Below are 20,612 nucleotides of genomic sequence, written 5' to 3'. Positions count from 1 at the left end.
GTTTGCAACACGAAGCGCCACTTCCGGTTAGCCCTTCACAATAAAAGCTGTGGCTCGGTGTTAAAATTTGTACTGGACGGTGCGGATTTTTCAATTTCATCAAACGATTTGTATTCGGACAAATTTATATGGTCCCGAACAGCAATTCGATTTATTAAGATGTTATGTCAATCTGATTCCAATTTAGAGAAAGAATGTTCGAAAGGGCGCATTTTTTTCAAGCTCAAGCAGAAGTCAATCACGGTTTGATTTTGTTGGAAAAAGGAAACAGGTGAATCACAATAAATAACACTGAAAACAACACACTTTTGTGTTTTGTGTAATTTACGTATGCTGCTTTACAATATGCCTGCTTTAAAATTGGGGTAAAAATGGAAGCAACCAAAATTTGTGTTCTTGTTGGGCAGCTAGAATGTACAAATAAACCTTCAATTAACGAATAAAACGACTGCCTTTAAGACCATAGTAAGTGTTATTATTATTGCTCACACGTTTGTTTTTAATTCAAACCGGATACTAAACAATGTTTATTTTGAGGCCAGTGTCTGTAAGCTTCCGGTTTATCACATCTTTATTCTGTCTAGCTTTACACCCAATCCACTGTTTCGGATGCGCGTTCACGCTCCGACCTGGACAAACGGAGGTGGAGTACGTCGGTGCCCGCGCCCTGTTACACGGATGAAGACAAATTACCCGTGTAATAAAAATAAAACTTACATCCCGCTTCGTTGTTTTTATGTATTTTACCCTGTTGTTATAATATAAAGATGTAAAATTAAAATTCCGGCTGTATTTCAGCATTAGTCATTATTGTCTAATGAGAAATCACTTATTCTTCTTAATAATTATTGTATTCACAAACGTTTGCTTTATTTTTTGCGAATATTTTTTAATGATGATAATAATAATAATAATAATAATAATGATTATTTTTATTGTATGCCAGAATTGCCAGAATTATTCGTCGGTTCAGCGCGGCTTTTATTTTGAAGGCATGCCGCGTCTCCGGGCAGTGATGATGGACTTCCTGTTTTATTACGTTCCCCTCTTCCCTAGATACCTCTTTTGCAGCGGCTTCTCTGACTCAAATCAACCTCTCAAAAATTCAACTCCCTCCGTTCAAGGTTAAATAAAACATTACTCTCGTTTTTTGATAGTTATATAACGCGTGTCTGCCACTGCCATAACGCGGGACCTTGTAATTCCTCTCATTTTCGGTCGCTTTTTTTCGGGTGCTATCTTATTTCTTTGCTAGCATTAGCCCAGCTGCTAGCCACCATTCACTCCTCAAAGCTATCGATTAAACACTTAGGCAACCATGGATCAAACCGGAGTAACAACACAAGCGCCAAAGGTGAGCCGGTTTACATGTTCTTTTCAAAACGGCGGCTTTAATTTTACAGAATTTTGTGGGAAACTTAAAATAGTCTTTGAGTCAGAGCCCAGATTTAGCTTCAGATAACCCCCCCAACATGGCCGCGGCGGCTCTCCCTTCTTTAAAAAGGCGAGGAGTGGCTAGCCGTGGGGATGCTAGCTTGTCACGATAAGAAAGAAAGTTTTCGTGTTTGTTCATTTGCGATTACATGACCAGCGTTATAGACGTCTATTCCACGGTGAAATCCACGACTTCGGGGAAATGCTCATCGATACCTTCAATAGAAATTATGTAGTACATGTAGAACGACAGCCAAAGTGACGAAATTGTTCCACGACATGAGACCAATCAATAACATATAAATAAACACACCTTGTAGTCCTGTTTCGTTTTACAATTGTCTTCTTTACGACAATGTGCCACTGTTTATGTTCCCATTTTGCAATGAAGAATATCAAAGAGATTAACTTTCATGAATTGGTACCATTACTGATATATGGGAAGTAGAAAGTGGCCGTATGTACAGTCTAGAAACGTGTTTCCCTGTGCAGTTAAATTATTATTTTGCTGCCGACAGTGAAGCCAGATAGGTAGCAAAACATAAATAGCAAGAATATTGTTGCAGTCAGATGTAAACATTGCAGAGAAAACGGCCTCATCATTATCTGAATAGCATTGATATAGCATTTTGGTTTTAAACTTGCAGGACTGTTGAATAGTCATATCAACTTCGACTTAATTTTTCCTTAAAATTCACAAACTGTACTTTCTACGCAACAAAACTGTTTGGCGTTGGCTACCAGAACTATATAATTGATTGAAAAATACAAACAAAAGTTAAGCTTTGAAACAGAAGTGTCCACAGAAGTGATCACGGCCATGCCTTAGCAGAAAAATATAAAATTCTTTACTTTTTAATGACCGAATTGGGATTTTGGTCATTGTGACATAATATTGCATGTAACCTCTGGGGGAGGGGATGTCCAGACATGTTTAAACATGTCTGCTGCCTTGTTACAATGCTCGATGACCACAGGCAAGATTGCATTCACATCTGGAAACAAAGTCTTACAAAATTTTGAATGCCTTTAATAAACCCATTATTAGTGTCCTCATTATGTCCAATGTATTGTAGTTTGTCTTTATTTTCAAGATAATAGCATCGGGAACCCCCTCTAATACATTTCATATCATTTTAGTTGTTTGTAAATTCAAAATGTTCTCACATTTGCCCTTTTTTATCGAACGTTTCTTGCTTGGATGCACATTTCACACAACTCAGTGAAGGGAAAATAGCATGGGTGTCATATTCCACTTAGCAGCCCCTCAGCTAAAGAGGGATATTTTAAGTCAGAGGCCAACTGTTCCTATATATCTTGGCTACCATGGTAATTCACAGTTCAGTTTTACACATGAGCCAATTCAAAATTTTGCATGGTATTTAAACAGGTTCAAGCATTTGGATAATATTCATATAAGTTATGCTATTGAAACCCACCTACCACCCAGTATAGCTTTTAAAATGTAGCTAATAAACCAGAACAGTTTCTCTGAGACCCATTCTACTGGGATTATTTCAAGGAATATGGCTATTGCATATGACTTGTGGTGTTTGAGTGGATAAAGATCCTTTTCAACACAACCCTAATTTTCACCACAGTATTTTTTACCTTTAACAAATCAGGATCGAGTCATCATGTGACACTGCGCCGTCACTGGCCGTTCTGTGGGGGGCTTTGCTGGTAAATCTTAATACCACATACTAATGGAAGAAACTAATGGAAGCCTGTGTGTGTGTTGACCAGAGCCCCTGGGGTTCAGTGGCTCCAGTGGCCCCAACCTGCTCTCTGGTTGATGTGATGAGCGAGCAGCTGGCCCTGCACCTGGATGAAGAGAACCATCCTTTCCCTGCCCTCGTGGTGTAAGCTATCACCTTTCTTTCAATTTCTCATCATCTGTGAAATGTATCTTAGTCATTTCACCCATGTGTCTCCTTCCTTAGGATCCTTAGACCCATTAGATTTATTGATTATCACTTCATTCTTGAACACCATATAGATTTCATCCCCTTGGTGAGCTTGGTGTCATTTGACTCATTAGCACCACCTACTGGCAATTAAAAAATGGCCAAAACATTTAGCACAACATTCTCCTTTAGCTGAGATATTTCGATCCCTGGCTGTCCCAGCACTCCTGCAGGTTGTCTAGTAGGGTGTCACTGGACTCACAAGCCTTGTTCCAACATCCCCATCCTCTCATCTATTTTCCCCGCTCATCTCTCTCTCAGCCCCGAAGCTGATCTGCTGCTGTCAGATGACGCTCCCGACACGACCAGCGACCTCATGCTCGCCCAGATGCTGCAGATGCAGTTCGACCGCGAGTATGACCACCAGCTCCGCCGGGAGGAGAAGAAGTTCAACGGCGACAGCAAAGGTAGCACAGGATCAAAAGAGATGCAGCAATTCTGGTTTGGTCAACATCTTTATCAGCTGTCAAACAGTCATCCTGATATGAGTCGGATGACTAAAGCTTCGTGAGCTGATCAGATGTGGACTAAAGGGCCACGTTGTGCAGCAGTGTTATGAAACACGCATTCCAGCGAGGGCGGTAACTAAGCAGGCAGCTCAGCATTGAGAGCAACAGATGATTCAAGGACTGCAGTTTGATAGAACCACCATGTATTTTAGGAATGAAGAAGGGAAAAAGAATCTTAGAGGTTTCATGAATTTCTCCTCGACAACTTTCAGATAATTTTATACAAAGCCGTTGACATTTTTAAATTCGTGTCATACCAATTTTTTCTATATATTTAAATCTTAAGCAAGTTATATATACAATAATTTAGATTGAATCTGTCACCTCCAAGTGTCTTTCAACACAAACACCATCAGAACGACAGAAAAACATTGCTCTTGTGATCTTTCCGAAAGTAATGTGTACTAAGTACATGTGACATTTGATGTTGTAATAGCAGCATATTACAATAAAGCTCCTTCAAGAAATTGATACTATTTGAAAAAAATAAACGGTCACAGAGGCTGACGACATAATCTCAGCTGGAGGCATTTGAGCTGTCAAGGACTCCCTCTTGAGACTGACTCTTTTAAATACAGAGAAATACATTTCTTTCGTCATTTCCCTGTGTGTTCCCAGTGTCCATCTCCTTCGAGAACTACCGTAAGGTCCATCCTTATGTGGATAGCGATAGCTCCGAGGACGAGGTGGACTGGCAGGACACGAGGCACGACCCCTACAGACCAGGTAGCACATCCGTGCAGGAGCCCTCATCAGATATCCATGCGTTTTTTTTCTAACGCCCAGGTTGTCTTTTATACCCCACTGTGTCCAGTCAATAAACATAAATCGTTTCTATTCCAGTCCGATTTGAATAGTTGGATAAATATGTGTTTTCTTGTTCAGTGAAGCCTCAGATCACGCCCAAAAAAGGTTTCTATGGGAAAGGCAAGAACATCAAAACGAAGCATGATGAAGTGACCTGCGGCCGCAAGAACACTGCCCGCATGGATAACGTAGGTTGACTTTTCTCAGACCCTCCTATTTTTCCCAGCTTGAACTCGATAGGACTCGGTGTTGTTTGAAACGCCAGCCTTGTTATAATAGATCCCTGAGCATGAATTGTTGAATTGTCTGTCACCAAAGATTACGATTGCAGGGCTGTTGAAAGAACTGTTTACTGAGACTTGGATCTAAGTGGGAGTTTGGATCACTTCCTCGTAGACGGTTGTTCAGCAGGAGGGTGAAACCCCGCTGGCAATTTTGAGGGGCTGCATTTAAGTCTGCGCTCACTGCTTTTGATTCTGCACATCCCATAAGTTGCCTCTCCGTCCCGTGTGCCGTGTCAGTTTGCCCCAGAGGTGCACGTGGGTGACGGTCTGGGCATGGACCTCAAGCTCTCCAACCAGGTCTTCAACTCTCTGAAGCAGCACTGCTACAGCGAGCAGAGGCGCAGCGCCAGGCTGCACGAGAAGAAGGAGCACTCCACCGCTGTATGTTTTTGCACCGCTACATCCATCCATTAATCCAGAGGTCGTCGTCCTGCCTCTTCTTCCCTACGACGCTAACCCACCCCTCCTCCGCCCCCCTCAGGTCCAAGCAGTGGACCCTCGCACTCGCCTTCTCATGTATAAGATGGTGAACGCCGGTGTGTTGGATAACATCAATGGCTGCATCAGCACCGGGAAAGAGGCTGTCGTCTTCCACGCCGACGGCGGGAGGTAAGCAATGAGAGGCCTTTAAAAAAACATCTCCATAGCGACGAAGAGCACTAACATTGATTGGTCTTAAATGAGCACAAGCAAGATGTGTGCAAGTATTTTTAAATAGTTTGTTCAAATAAGTGACTATACAACTTTTATGCACAAGACTGCTGGAACTGTTAGGAAGGACAGTACAATGCAACAAACGTCCCTTTGCTAACATCTTGATCAGACCTTAACCCTCAATACAGTTCAGTAATACAAAGTCTATATGTGTGTGTCTGTTTGTTTGTGTCAGCCTTGAGGAGCAGCTCGTCCCCGAGGAGGTGGTGCTGAAAGTCTTCAAGACAACACTAAACGAGTTCAAGAACAGAGACCGCTACATCAAGGACGACTACCGTTTTGTCGACCGCTTCAGCAAGCTCAACCCCAGGAAGATCATCAGACTCTGGGCCGAGAAGGAGATGCACAACCTCCTCAGGTGAACAAAGCATGAAGTTCCCGCGGAGCCAGGCGGCGGAGAACTGGCCGCCCGTCGTCGTGGTGGAACTCTCCGGCCGACAGCGACGTTCAACATCTTGTAATATGTTCTCGTGCATGTTTGTGTGCGTGTGTTCAGAATGAAGAAAGCAGGGATTCCTTGTCCCGAAGTGGTGCTGCTGAAGAAACACATTCTGGTGTTGTCCTTCATCGGCAAAAACCACGCAGCAGCCCCCAAACTCAAAGACGCCATGCTTAGTTCGGAGGACAGGAGGAAGGCCTTCGACCAGACCGTACAAGTGAGCACATCAGATGCAAATGAGAAGTTTACATTTGACATTTTTTTAGATGGCACATTTTAAGAAAATCTTGTACCCTAAAAATGTACAACATATTGAAATACTCTGGCTATTATGTTGGATTTACATTGCAACATACTTTAATAATTCAGATTTTTTAAAATACAACAACAGTACTTTAAATTTAGGCATGGCAGTTTTTTAAGAGATAAAATGGAAAAAAGTAGATTCGACCTTGAAATAACCTGTGCATTTAATACATTTTATATAATCTGACAAGTCAGCAGTGGACCGAACCCAGAGCCAGATAAGGTGACACTGAGGTTGTTTCCCATCTCCTGTGGTGTTTGTGCAGATGATGCAGCAGCTCTACCAGGAGTGTAACCTGATTCATGCTGATCTCAGCGAATACAACATGCTGTGGCACGATGGGAAGGTATTGACCCCTCCAAACTTAACTTCACACTGCTCCTTCATCATTTCATCCTCTTCCTGTTTTTCTGACTGACTCTCACCATTTGTTGATTTGCGTGACTCAGGTTTGGTTTATCGATGTCAGTCAGTCCATTGAGCCCACTTACCCCCACGCCCTGGAGTTTCTCTTCAGGGACTGCAAGAATGTCTCCACGGTAACAGAGTTTCCCCTCTTTTTAAATTGAAAAACCCCAGAGGCTGTCTTCTTCCGTTCATCTACAACTTGTGTGCGTATGTGTGTGTTTGTGCGTGTATGTGTGTGCACGCCACAGTTCTTCCAAAAGCAAGGTGTGGCAGAGGTGATGAGTGCAGATGAACTTTTCAATTCAGTGAGTGGACTGAATATCGACGCAGTGAACGAGGCTGATTTCATCTCAGAGGTAACTCACACAAAACCGACCCATATACTAACCTGTTGTAAAAGTACTGTCCAGGCGTATTAACATTTCCAGTCTGTTTTCTCTTACTCGACTTCTTATTATGTCATTTCTTGATCATTTAAACAAGGTTTACTGTCATTTTGACACAGTTTTTACTGCTTTTCTGGTGACATTTACCTTTATCTGGTAAGTGTAGTCATTCCTAAGTAATTATTTTTGTGTTCTGTTTTTACACCCCTTTAGAATAGTAGAAATGGATAATATTTTAATCGAAATGCTATTTTCACCTGACATCGCAGTAATGGTCTATCATCTTTCTGGTATTTGATAGATATTTACTAGTTCTTGAGGTTAGATTGAATCTCATTCCGCTCAAAACGGAGATCAAGGAACTCCAGGCTGTTCATCAGATCAGACAAACCAGCTGGAGAAAACTACAATGCCCTCTTGTGTTCTGCAACAAGTTAATAGACGAAATTTTTAAACAACATGATGAGAATTTTCCTATTTTAACTAACTACTGTGAGCCAGAATGTTCCATCCCGAGCAAATAGTAATCCCCAGGCTGTTGTCTTGCTGCCCCAACAGATCATGGCCCTGGAAAAGAGAAATGAAGACCATGTGCAGCGGCGCGGTAAGAAAGCCTTCTCGGCCGAGGAGGGCGGCCCTCCTTTAAAACCCGCTGCGGATGACTAACCACCAGCCCGGCCTGCGCTCTGCACGATTCCACTGTGCTGAAAACCCGATGAGGAGGAGATTAAGGCGCCCTCCCGATGACCTCCATCACCCTCCAGCTAAATGGAGTGCTCCTCCTGGCTGGAGGAGAATGGCGTTTGGGGCACTTGCAAGACTTCCGACACGTTTCTATGGAGACGACACCCGATTTCAACATTTTCTGCCATTCCCGGCTCACGTTTGATTCCAGTGTGTGTTTTTAATTAGCAGTCATATTAACAAACTAAATTGTAAAAAAAAAAGAAAAAAAGAATCAATCTGACATTTAAAAAAAAAAACAACAAAAAGTAAAACTGAGAGTTGTCAAATCTCCAGGAAATAATTTAGCGAATTGTGATGGGAAATCCGGTGTGGAATGGATCCTGTTTTGAATGTTATGTCGCTGACTTGCAGCTTGGGCCCTCAGTGTTTTTATGTTCTGCAGCTCCCGTGAATTCAAAAGTGAGCATTTGTGGTGTGCGAAAGTAAAATGATGACGCAAGACAAGACATGAGATAATGAAACATGACGGTGGGGATTACCTGTGAAAACACCTCATAATTAGATCGTATGAAAGGAGTGGAAATAACCTTGAGTGAAGCGCACTGCTGATTCTATGAGGAATTTAAACAACTGTTTATGATGAGTTCGTGGACTGGTGGAAATTTCATGTATAAGTCATTTTAATTTGACCATAAATTCTCATATTTCAAGAGTTTTTCAGTTTTGACAGACTTTGAAATATCCAAAAGCCAACCCAGCACCAAACAGAAACCAGAATAAAGTTTTATTCTGCATGTTCTATTCTGTTTCTATTCCATTTAAATGGCCTGATAGAATGGACTCTGACATTGAATCTATCAAATTGCACTTCAGTAAATTACAAGGGCACTGTTCTCTTCTTTCACACAGTCCAGAATGGAAATCAAGGTATCCTCTCGTATGTATTCTGTTTTGTTTGGGGCTTAAGGTAACACTTGCTTGTATTACAGTAGATCAAGTGGTTGATTCGTTAAAAACATAAAAAAAAATTGTCTCATGGTTACAGTGAAGGATTTTTTTGCTGATGCATTTTTAGAGACAGGCCTCAGAGATGAACGTAGATCGGCCGATCGATCATTTTGTCTTTGACGTGAAATAAAATCACGCCTCGCTGCTTGAAACTTTGAGAGGCTTTGTCTTCTTTTCTTCCGGTTGATCGCTGGCCAAAATATCGAGTGTCATCCAGCCAAAGACCCCAAGCACTGACATGTTGACATTCAGCTTCAAAACAAGGGGCTTGCCGAATGACTGTCACGTGACCCGACAGACTTCCGCCTTGTTCCTTTCAAAGTAAAAGCGCAGTAAACGCTAAGTGCGACACAAAAGTAACCTGAGTCTTAATATTAAGATGAAGTGATGATAGCCGCCCTACCTTTTTTTTTTAATTTTTAGTAAACCAAAATACCAGTCCATGCGTAAAAAATTCAATAATCACACACGGATGTTTAGAGTATTTTAATAATGTACCACGAGTATATAGTTTTCTTTTTAAACAGTCATTGATGTATTTCTGGAATTAATTACTAACCGACATTCCAATAAAAAATACTCAATAATCCCACAATACTAGTTATACTAAAGGGCAGATCCTTTTTTTAAAGTTTTTATTTTGAATTCTCTCACCGGAAGTCGAAAGGCTACCCGACCAGTCACTCTGATTTTGCCTCGGGTGACGCTGTGTCGGATACTGTCAGGCGATGTTACGGAGCTGAAACAATCCCAAACTTTGCCCGGCAACCGTAAGGATGAACGCGGAACATTACCTGGAGCTGTGCGAGAACCCAGTGCAGTTTGAAAATGCCTCCAGCGTCAACAACGTCTTCTTTGACGAGGCGAACAAGCAGGTTAGCTAACTTAGCAAGTTAGCAACGTCGCGGCTAGTTAGCATCGTCAGCTGACTTCCAGAGACCGGTCCAAAACCCTTGACACTTTGGATCCAGGCGCTTTTAAAGGGTCGTTTATTCATACAATAAAATAATTGAGACAACCTCGGAAATTGGGATTATTATTAAAAGCCATGGAATCATTGTAACAACTTTGTAAATATGTCGATAAATAACCAAACCCTTGCCTAGGTAACCAGCAGTAATACCGCTAATAATTCAATACACAAACTACATATACTGTGATAGACATATACTGCCTGTGTGCAGTTCTACTCATAATTTGAAATATATATGTTTACGTTTAGCCATAACTGTTGTGAGATAAAAACAAAATAATTAAACAGTAATGAATGGGCTTAAAAGTATTATTTTGTTATTCTTTTTGTGCACAATAGTGTTACATCAAAACTGCATATGACTTTGATATTGGCATTGTATTGATTTAATTTTATATTATTTTTTGCATGATCTTAAGTTAATGTGTTCCCCCATATGAAGAGTGCTGCACTGTCAAGTGCTATACATTTTTTCAATATAAATTAATTGTAAATAACAAAATATATTATTTATTATGATTTTTTTTCATGTCCCACATCCCCTCCAGGAAGTAGCTTTCTTCTCTCCTCATCAGATATTTGAATCATATGGAGATCTGACCAGTTCATGAACTTCATATGCAACCTGTTGTCTCGTAAACATTTGTATACATTTTGTGAGCCGATGTGGAGACTTTCACTGAAAGGATTTAACCTTGGTCCTGCGTGGCATCTCCTGGCTTCAGGTGTTTGCGGTGCGTTCAGGTGGCGCCACAGGAGTGGTGGTCAAAGGCCCGGATGATAAGTGCTCCGTTTCCTTCAGGTATGCCAGTCACCATTTGCTGGAACAGCTCGATGAGTTTCAAAACAAAATTACAAGTAAAGTTTCAAGGTCAAATCACTCCTCTCAGTGCTGCATATTCCTGCGGGTCTTTTCACCCCAACGTCTGTGGCTTCTTCCCAGAATGGACGACAAAGGAGAGGTGAAGTGTATCAAGTTCTCCATCGGAAATAAAATCTTGGCCGTGCAGAGGACATTGAAGTCTGTGGTGAGTTCTGCTGCAGGGAAGTGTGAATGGGTTAATGAGACCATTATGTCATTTTTTTTGATGTTGCTTTGGTTTCCGATCTGTTTGTTAGCACGCAAAATCTGAGACGGGATAAACCAACGACATTTTAACGCCTCATTTTGTTGTTTAAAATTCCAATGTCGGACAAAGTCAGCCTGATTTTTTTGATCAAAGGGAATGATACATTTTGGGATACCTCATTGAATAAATTTTTATTCATTTTGAAATAGCCTCATTCTACCAAAACGATAGTTCAGTTGGTTTTTCGCAAGAATTTATTGTTCCCAAGTCTTACCATTAGCAGCTCTAAACCACAAAAACATGTTTTTTTCTGAAGGATTTCATCAACTTTATGCTGGACTACCCACACACCGAGTACACCCAGGAGTGCAAGGTTTGTTTCCTCTGCCCGCTATCTTGTTTCCCTCCGATTTCAGTCGGGTGGATTGACATCTGACATTGAGAGCGGCTGCTTCTCTTCTCATTGCGCAGATGAAGAATGCCAATGTGCTGGGTTTCTGCTGGACCAACTGGAACGAGATCGTCTTCGTCACCGATCAGGGGATCGAGTTCTACCAGGTGACATTTGCGGTTGTGTAGCAAGCAAGCCAGCCATACATCAGAAGACTTTGAAAAGATTTGGCAAAGACTTGCGAAAAACTATCATATCACACCTGCTCACATCTGAAGACACATTTTTAGTTTTTAATCACACCTAGAGTCGGACTGAGATTGTTCAAAGACTGAATCTTTGGGTCAATAATAACAAGACTACAACTAGATTCTTTATGGTAATTTTTTCCCCACAATATAATTTTTTCGGCAAGTATTTGCAGAGTCTCTGCTATTTCAGTCTGTCGCTTATAATTCTCCATAAGTCGAGCTGTTCTCCCCACAGCTCCACCATCCGCTCCTCTTTTTGGATGGCTTTTATTGATTGGGATGTCCTTCGCTGTTCCTGTTCATCCCCACTTCCAACAAAATATTGTCTCTGCCACAATAAACCTCTGGTGATTGTTTGTCTACCAGATTTCCTTTTTCCGGTTTTGTTAGAGCTCATCTATTGGTTGTTCTTTGTGTTTCGCCGCCATAGAGGCCGAAAGACTTGTGATAATATCAAACATGTTTGAAATTGTTGTAAGCCCAAGATAACAAAAGACTGATCTGAAACTGCTTGGATTACCACTTAATACTCAATAATCGAGATGACGGTGAGCTACGACTCCGGTAAAGTTCCTAAAATTTCATTCTGACTTTGCCTGTTTAGTCTGGGACCATGAAAATCTTTTTGCGTCAGCCCAGCATTAGTGAGGTCTTGATCTTTCCTATTGGGGGTGCTGTTTCTCAGGTTAACAGAACAACCACACCAGGGGTCAGCAAACCCCAGCCTGCAGAGCCACTTGTGGCTCGTTCATCCTTCCATGTGGCTCTGGAAAATAAATTATGAGTTCAATTAAATTAATTTGATTTTAGCTTGTCGGTTAATCTGAATTCAAAGATTATTCAAGAGTCAAAGTGTTTATTGTCGTATGTACAGTCTGGGAACCTTTTTTCCCTGTACAATGAAATCCATTTTTTTTTTCTGTCCACAATGAAGCCAGATAGGTAGCAAAAAAGAAAAAAAAAGAAAAGTTAAAATGACATTGAAGTAAAGCAAAATTTGCGCCACAACCGCAGGAAAGCTTTTACAGATTGAGCTTTTATAGCCCTGAGATTCAGATACTGTACTCTGAGGTTCAGTGGTAAAAATCACATTATCCAGGTAAAATAAGTATTTAATTGGCTGTTTAATTTACAGATACACACTTTTTAGCGTCCAGTGAAATCGATCTTTTTTATTCGCAGCGACAGTTGACTGCCATGGCTCTTTGAGAGTGCTGATGGTTGCCAGACCTTTGGCTCCAAAAACACTAACTCTTAAGTGCTCACGTTCTTGGTCCTGTCTGTGTATTTGTGTGCTCAGGTGTTTCCAGACAAGCGCAGTCTGAAGCTGCTGAAGAGCCAGAGCATCAACGTCAACTGGTACCAGCACTGTCCGGACACGGCCGTCATCCTGCTCTCCACCACCGTGCAGGGGAACATCCTGCAGCCCTTCGCCTTCAGGGTCAGGAACCTCCGGGTTAACTGAAAAACTCCATTAATAAATGTAGAAAAGCAGATCGGAGACTGTATCTCAAGTGGCAGATTAGGTGTAAGATGACAATCCTGTCATTTGTGGCTTGACCTTCAAACAAAATTTCCAAAAAATCAAATTGATTTTTCAAACTCGTGTGTGTGTGTGTGCCAGCAACATAGCAGCATCTTGACAGTGTGTTCTCCCACAATCCTACCAGAATGGGAGCATGGCCAAGATGTCCAAGTTCGAGATCGAGCTGCCTGTGGTCCCGAAACCTGCCAAACTCAGCCTATCAGAGAGAGATATTGCCATGGCAACCATGTAAGGCTGTTGTGAAATAGGCTTTTTTTTTTAATTCATTTGAGTGTAGAAATGGTAATCCTGCCGCAGTCTCCGGTCGAAACCCGATCACTGCTTCTCTCAGGACTTGACTTCCACCTCGATCACTCGCTTTTGTTTTGTTTTGTCTGTTCATGTTTTTTGAATTGTGTTTGTGAACATCGTCCGAAGCGTCTGTGTGTGTCTGCTCGTAGCTACGGCCAGCTGTACGTGATGTATCTGAAGCATCACTCCAGAACAGCCAACAGTCCCAGCGCAGAGGTGGTGCTGTATCACTTACCCAGGTACACACACACACATACACAAACACACACATCTCTGCAGAAAGGTGATTTATATAATTATAAATTTGATTTATTGTAATTTATTGCCCATTTTTGCAATTTCATCCATATTGTTGATCTATATTTAATTTTTGTTCAAATAATTTCCTGCCATTTTTCAGTTAAAATTCATTGTAAAGTTTTGTTTTTTTTAACCTAATTTTTAATATGAATATGAATAACCCTCACCCATAATTTCAAAGCTTGTAAGATCTGACATGAGCCCAACTGTCTCTTTTTGTTTGCTTTCAGGGAGGGTCCATGTAAGAAGAGTCATGTTTTGAAGCTGAACACAACAGGAAAGTTTGCCTTGAACATCGTGGACAACCTGGTGGTGGTCCATCACCAGAGCTCTCAGGTGTGTGTGTGTGTGTGTGTGTGTGTGTGTGTGTGTGTGTGTGTGTGTGTGTGTGCGCGTGTGCGTGTGTTGGTGTCAGTGTCATTCATCTCTCTCCTCAGACCTCGCTGATCTTCGACATTAAACTCAAAGACCCAGACTGTGCCGTCAACACACACCAACCTGTCCTACCAGCCCGCTCCATACACCCTTGCAGAATACCGCTGTCAGGTACACACACATCTACTCCTGACGCTAACATTAAACAAACACACACACTTACAGGAAATATCAGTGACAGTGCAAAGTGATTTTTTTTCTCCCTCTCCCTGCAGGTCCAGCCGTTGTTCCTCCACAGGTTCCGGTTCCATGTCAGCTCTGTATCCTTTATTTCACAGAGATGGTGTGTTTATGTTGTTTTTTTTTGCCTTTCTTCGGCTCTCTGTCCTTTTCTTGCTCCGAAACGCAACGCCTCGCCTGGCTATTCGCTCACGGGCACCAAATCTATCGTAGTAGATACAAGTCCTTCAACTGCGCCACCGCTGCGATCATCACGACCCGAACCCTGAGGTCCAGAAGTGGCACTCTGTTGATAGGATTTTGTATGAAGGTCAAATATCAGGCAATGATCCCATGCATCTTAAGGGTTAAAGGTTAGCTTTTAATATGACATCAAGTTAACCTTGATTAAAAAAAAAAAGAAGATATTGTTTTTCTGAAGATATAATAAACATTCATAATTTATCAAAATCTGTTCATCTTAGATGTAAATTTTATTAAAAGAATGAATAGATTTGTGTTGACCTTTCCGCTCGCTGTCCACGTTGACCCTGACCTTCATCCAGACTCCTCCTCTTGGAGCGTTTTCCAGCCCGACATTATCATCAGTGCCAGTGAAGGTATGGAAATGCACAGCTTTCATTTTCTTTGCCCATTCGAAGGTTGAAAGCCTTTTTTTTTTTTAATGATTATCCACAATCTTAATGAATACCTTATTATCCATAGAGCAGGGAAATTACATTTGAAGGTCTGACTTGTTTTCTTAAGCTAAGGAACAATTAAGGGTTTCAGCCAAAGTCGAGTTGCCTTCAGAACACAACTTTTGCAACGTCGAGTTTTTTGGGTCAATCAATCAAAGAATGTCTGACGTGTCGGTGACTGTTTCGTCCACCTGTCCCGTTAGGTTACCTGTGGTACCTGCAGGTGAAGTTGCCCCCGACGGTCAACCTGCTGCAGGACAAAGGCAAGCTGATGGACTTCCTGCTTCGTCGGAGGGACTGCAAGATGGTCATCCTGTCCGTCTGCTCACAGAGTAGGTCTCAGCGTCCGTCCGTGCCAGAGCAGCAAAACCAATTGACATGATTTGCCTTGGACCCATACATTGAATAAGGACTTGATTTAGGCAAAAAAAAAAAAACGATTTTGTTAAAAACTAACAGCCAGTTATTTTAAGAAGGTGACCATATCACACTGTCATTTAGTTGGGAGTCAAAAAACACACAAGAGGTTAATTCAAAACTAACATAGTTGTAAACTAACAAGTGAATATTTGAATGTCTATATAATATGTGAATGAGTTGTGCCAGAGACATTTGAATGAGTTAATGAATGGCTGTATGTCTATACGACGTGTGGATGCACGCGTCCCTGCATGCTGTTAATCAACCCGCGGCCAATGCCTCTTTTCCTCCTCAGTCCTGGAGGGAAGGGAGAAGGGCAGCCTTCCCGTCGTTGCCACGGTGTTTGACAAACTGAACCAGGTGTACAAGGAGTACCTGGAGGCAGAGCAGACCTACACCGTGGTGAGTGATGTCATTGCATCCGCATCTATTTATTTTAATTTATCGATTCCCGACAATTGTTCAAGGACGCCATTAAAAGCTCTTTTGTCCAGGGCTCTGTGTCAATATTTTGATTCATTTTTTTTTTCCCTGGGTTCTAGGCCATGGAGTCGGGTCCGGCCCGAGGTAACGCCGCCCAGAAGCGTCCGGTCAGGACTCAGGCGGTCATCGACCAATCAGACATGTACACACACGTTCTGTCGTCTTTCACAGAGGGGAAGGTATGAACGCACACACACGCCCTCTTATACACACACACACACGCCCTCTTATACACACACATACCTCCTCTGTGTCTGTTTACTAATTAATGGTTGTTTGAGCCACTTCAGTTACGCAGTTATGTAACAGGAAGAACCAATGCCTTAACGACAAGGCATCTCCTCTGATTTATTTATTTATTCATTCATCTCCCCAATCCTTTAATTATACATTTTAAGAATTAAATATTTTCTGTACAAAATTTTGAGGGGAAAAAAACGAGTCAACAATAAAAGATTGTCTTTCAGAATCAGGCCAAAAAAACAACAAAAAAAAAAAATTTGAGTCACAGCTAAAGAGATGCGAACAACTAAAATGTCCGTCTTCCTGTTTCCTGTCTCCGCAGGGCGTCTCACACAAGTTCGTCATTGCTGTGCTGATGGAGTACATCCGCTCCTTGAATCAGTTCCAGATCACCGTGCAGGTGTGTTTTCCCCATCAGGCTCTTTGGCATCATCGATGTGGACGTTCTGCTTTTCTTAATCCGGAAGCCGTCCCGTCAAACACCCACCGACTCTCTGCTCTCCAATATCTCTCAGCACTACCTGTACGAGCTGGTGATCAAGACGCTGGTGCAGCACAACCTGTTCTATATGCTGCACCAGTTCCTGCAGTACCACGTCCTGAGTGACTCCAAACCCCTGGTGAGTCCAGACTACACCCAGATGCACACATGTAACACCCTTTTTTTTTTTCTTCTTTTTTCCTCCTCGACAACCTTGGCCTTTTTGCTCCCAACATTAAAACCTATCCAAAGCGATCCCCATAAAAGAGCACGTGGACAGAGAAATGAATGGACGTTGCTGAGAGGGGAAGGAGGGTTGTTGTTTTTTTTTTTAATGACAAGTAGAAGATAATACAGTGACTCAGGAGAACGTCAGTTCCCGAGATAAGATCCGTCACTCAGTCGATTTTATTTCATTGTATGTATTTATTGAAATTTAACTTACAAGCCAGTAAGTTACGATAAGTGAAAGAGCATGAAATGAGAAACTCCCCCGACCTCCTCCTCGGCCAGGACCTTCATCCGATTTTCAAGATAAATCACTTAATCATTTCTTGACATTCTCTTTTATTATTTATTATTATTTTTATATACATATCTATATCTACACATCTATACATTATTAGTCAATTTATAAAGTGCATTTTTCTTATTGGAAAACATGTAGCAACGGGACAGATTAGTCACATTTCACTTCATTTCAAGGGGAAATTGAATTTGATTAATGAGCAGATGGAGTCGCAAACTCGGTCACAGAACAAATTAAACGTGTAAGTCGAGGTATTACTGTAAATGCTATCTGGAAAAGAAAAGTAAAAAAACAAATGAGATTATAGAGGCGAGTATTTCTGTTTTCACTACGGTTTTATTATTAGAAAGCCATTAGACTCGCTAAAATGGCTAACAGCAGGGACGAGGAGCTCAGCGCACAGCGACAATACCGCAAGGGGTCAAAGGTCATCGGCCGGGTTGGAATATTTTCCGGTCTTGTGAACGGAGTTGGAACACCAGGCTGAACAAAGCAGGCTGTGTTTCAGCTTTGAAAAGACACGGTTGCTCCAGGGTTGTGTGTGCTCTTGTGTCTCAGGCCTGTTTGCTTCTGTCTCTGGAGAGCACGTATCCACCCGCCCACCAGCTCTCACTTGACATGCTGAAGGTATCACTTTTTCACTCTCTCACACACACACACACACACATACACACACACACTCTCTCTGACGCAATCCATCACTTAATGTGGAACTTTTATGCCTTTCAGCGTCTCTCCACCGCCAACGATGAGATAGTGGAGGTGCTGCTGTCCAAACAGCAGGTTCTGGGCGCGCTCAGATTCATCCGCAGCGTCGGTTCGTCTGATAAATGCATATTTTTTACTGATTATTATTCTCTGTCATAAAGGACAAATTAATTGAAAGTTAAGCAACACAATACCAAATTTTAAAAAAAGGCAGATGAAAAGGGATTTAGAAAGAGTTTGAATTCTTACCTTATTATTAATGTGATATTTTGTGTAAGAAATATTATCATATTTTGCAAGCAATTGTGTGATTATTGGATGCAGGCGGCCACGACAACGTGTCGGCCAGGAAGTTCCTGGACGCTGCCCGACAGGCTGGAGACCAGATGTTGTTCTACACCGTCTTCAGGTCCTTCCAGCAGAGGAACCAGCGGCTGAGAGGGAGCCCCGGCTTCAACCCCGGTGACAACACACACACACACACAAACACACACACACATGCAAGGAGCTTCTGATTCTTGTGACAATCAAATCCAGCACGTCGGTCTCGGCTTACAATATTCTTAGCCAAGCAACAAGCATTTAGGCTGAGTTTCCACAGCTGTATGCTCTGCTTATCTCCATTATTAGGTTTCTACTTTGATGCCCGCTGGAAATTTGAAACTTTTTTACCTGAAAGTTGACACACTGATGACTGAATTGCAGTTTGAAAAGAAAAAAAACTACAAAACAGAAACGCGTGACTTGATTCTAGAAAAACTCAGAAGAATTTCTTAAATATGATACTATTAGTATTAGATTTGAAAATTGAAAATAAGGTGGTTCTAAGGTGGTTCCCACACATTCTTGCAAAACTTGAAAATGATTGACCTTTAAAAGAGAAAAAAAAAGTCAAATGTCTCTGAAAGCTTATTTCTCCTTCACTGCATCGTGAGTTACAGGTTAAAAGTTTCTGTGCGTGCTCGTCTGTTGTCACGCCGTCTTTAAATGGCAACATTGACAAACAACGCCTTTCCGCTTCCCGCATGACATGACCAGCCAGTCAAATTAGCACGTCCTCTCAGAGCAGTCCCGCTATCATTTTTTTTTATTGTCATTCTATATTTGCAGATTATGGTGCTCTTATAACATTTAGATAAAACATTAGTTTTTTTGCCGCACAAATTACCCGACACCTGCTGCCACCATCTATTTAGCTTTGACAGCCCCGAGGTGCAGAAACGTGCACAGAGCTTCAGCAGCAAAAATCCCATTAACCAGCTAAAATTTTGATCTTAATTGCCCATTTAATTTGCAAATGTATATTTTGCTCTGTTCAGTGAATTAGTCAATTAGTCTTTTTTCAAATTTTCTTAATTTTACGTTGAGTCGTCTGCAACGCACCGGCACGCACGATAAAACGATGGCACATGGACACAGGCGGCATGGTTGATCAGCCTTTTAGTTAATAAATGCAAGGAAGACTCTCATAAACACTAAGTATTTTTGATCATAACATTCAACCCAGTTTTTTTTGTTTGTTTTTTTTGAGTGATTTTGCTGTATGCAGTAATAGAATTTCAATTTCTCTGTTACAGTCCATTGATTTCGTAACTACAACCCAACATAGTTTTATTTATGTGTAGCATAACAGGAGGGGGGGGTATATACACATGTATCTTTTTGCATGCATATATATGTTATCTTCATTTTAGATGTAAAAAATGGTTTCATGGCTCTTGGTATTTTTTCATATCTGCGGGTCAAATGGCTCGAGGAGACAGTATTTAGTAACGCGCAGATCCGACCGTTACTGTCGGTGTGACAAATGCTGTGGCCTGCAACAGGAGAGCACTGCGAGGAGCACGTGGTCCACTTCAAGCAGCTGTTTGGAGAGCAAGCGCTGATGAAAGCCTCCACGGTGTGAGACGAGGAGGGAGAAGCGGCCCCGCGGCTCCCCAGGGGATCCCCATCGCCGACTCATGTGTCTCTGCGCTCAGTGATATCCCGGTTCCAGAAAGCCGGAGGATGTCAAGACACACATGCTGCTTTGTCTGAGTGCGGGGGAGGGGATGACGCGAAATATTCAGTGGAGAGAAGGACTTCTCTCTCACTTAATGCTGAGAAGAAGGAAAAAAAGAAAAAAAAAAAAGAGGCCAAATGAATTCTACTCATTCCAGAGAGGACGGCACTCCAGGCACCCACACTTTTGACAGACGCAAACGTAAACATGTTTAAACGTAAATATCTTGGAATATGAATCACTGTAAGGCCAGAGGAGACACTCTGCTCTGATGACACGTTCTGGCCGAAGAAAGAAATTACCAATTTGTAAAAGTCCTCGTAAATTCAGCAGGTGTTTTTTTTTTTTTTTTTTGTGAGGGTTTGACCAAAACTTCATCCTTTAGAACTTTATGGGGTGGCTTTGTATCTTTATTGTGTAATTAAATATGTTTGAAATAAAAAAAAAGCTATTCAAGAGCAGAACTGCTATTTAAATGTTTTATGTATGTAAAATAAATGCATTTTTATGATTACATGTGATTTGTGGGTTTTTTATTTGTCCCCCTGTAAAGTTATTGAAGTTTGCAAATAAAAACTGCTTAGGCAGGATTGTCGGCCGGAGCAGAAGAGCAGTAAACAGTCTTCAAAAGACTTGCTAAACTTGTAGACTAAATTGACTAAATTTCAGTTAAGTATCT

At 41.6% G+C, this 20,612-nt stretch overlaps 2 protein-coding genes across 3 annotated transcripts; both read left to right on the top strand.

Annotated features, from left to right (window-relative positions):
- The first annotated feature begins 1,067 nt into the window (after positions 1-1,067).
- Positions 1,068-9,104, top strand: riok3 (RIO kinase 3 (yeast)). Its single transcript, XM_086150694.1, has 13 exons — positions 1,068-1,354; positions 3,181-3,296; positions 3,663-3,808; positions 4,529-4,636; positions 4,796-4,905; positions 5,239-5,382; positions 5,483-5,610; positions 5,891-6,073; positions 6,212-6,371; positions 6,727-6,807; positions 6,911-7,000; positions 7,118-7,225; positions 7,814-9,104. Exons 1-13 carry the CDS (start codon positions 1,319-1,321, stop codon positions 7,919-7,921), a joined length of 1,518 nt encoding a protein of 505 aa, XP_086006820.1. The 5' UTR covers positions 1,068-1,318; the 3' UTR covers positions 7,922-9,104.
- A 518-nt stretch (positions 9,105-9,622) lies between these two features.
- rmc1 (regulator of MON1-CCZ1) lies at positions 9,623-20,380 on the top strand. 2 transcript variants are annotated; one of them, XM_086150692.1, is made up of 21 exons: positions 9,623-9,825; positions 10,649-10,725; positions 10,867-10,951; positions 11,310-11,366; positions 11,465-11,551; positions 12,936-13,076; positions 13,306-13,409; positions 13,622-13,711; positions 14,003-14,108; positions 14,210-14,318; positions 14,423-14,467; positions 14,933-14,986; positions 15,271-15,399; positions 15,783-15,889; positions 16,030-16,149; positions 16,536-16,613; positions 16,729-16,833; positions 17,782-17,850; positions 17,953-18,040; positions 18,256-18,393; positions 19,758-20,380. In XM_086150692.1, exons 1-21 carry the CDS (start codon positions 9,727-9,729, stop codon positions 19,835-19,837), a joined length of 1,968 nt encoding a protein of 655 aa, XP_086006818.1. In that variant the 5' UTR covers positions 9,623-9,726; the 3' UTR covers positions 19,838-20,380. The 2 variants fall into 2 exon arrangements, with proteins under 2 accessions (XP_086006818.1, XP_086006819.1); XM_086150693.1 differs by lacking the exon at positions 9,623-9,825 and having other exon boundaries at positions 10,672-10,781.
- Positions 20,381-20,612: the final 232 nt, after the last annotated feature.

This window comes from Fistularia commersonii, chromosome 8 (genome assembly GCF_037954325.1).
Source record: "Fistularia commersonii isolate RoL2024-O1a breed Wild chromosome 8, RoL_Fcom_v1.0, whole genome shotgun sequence".
Classification (NCBI taxonomy): domain Eukaryota; kingdom Metazoa; phylum Chordata; class Actinopteri; order Syngnathiformes; family Fistulariidae; genus Fistularia; species Fistularia commersonii.
This window is presented reverse-complemented; position numbering and strand designations above follow the sequence as displayed.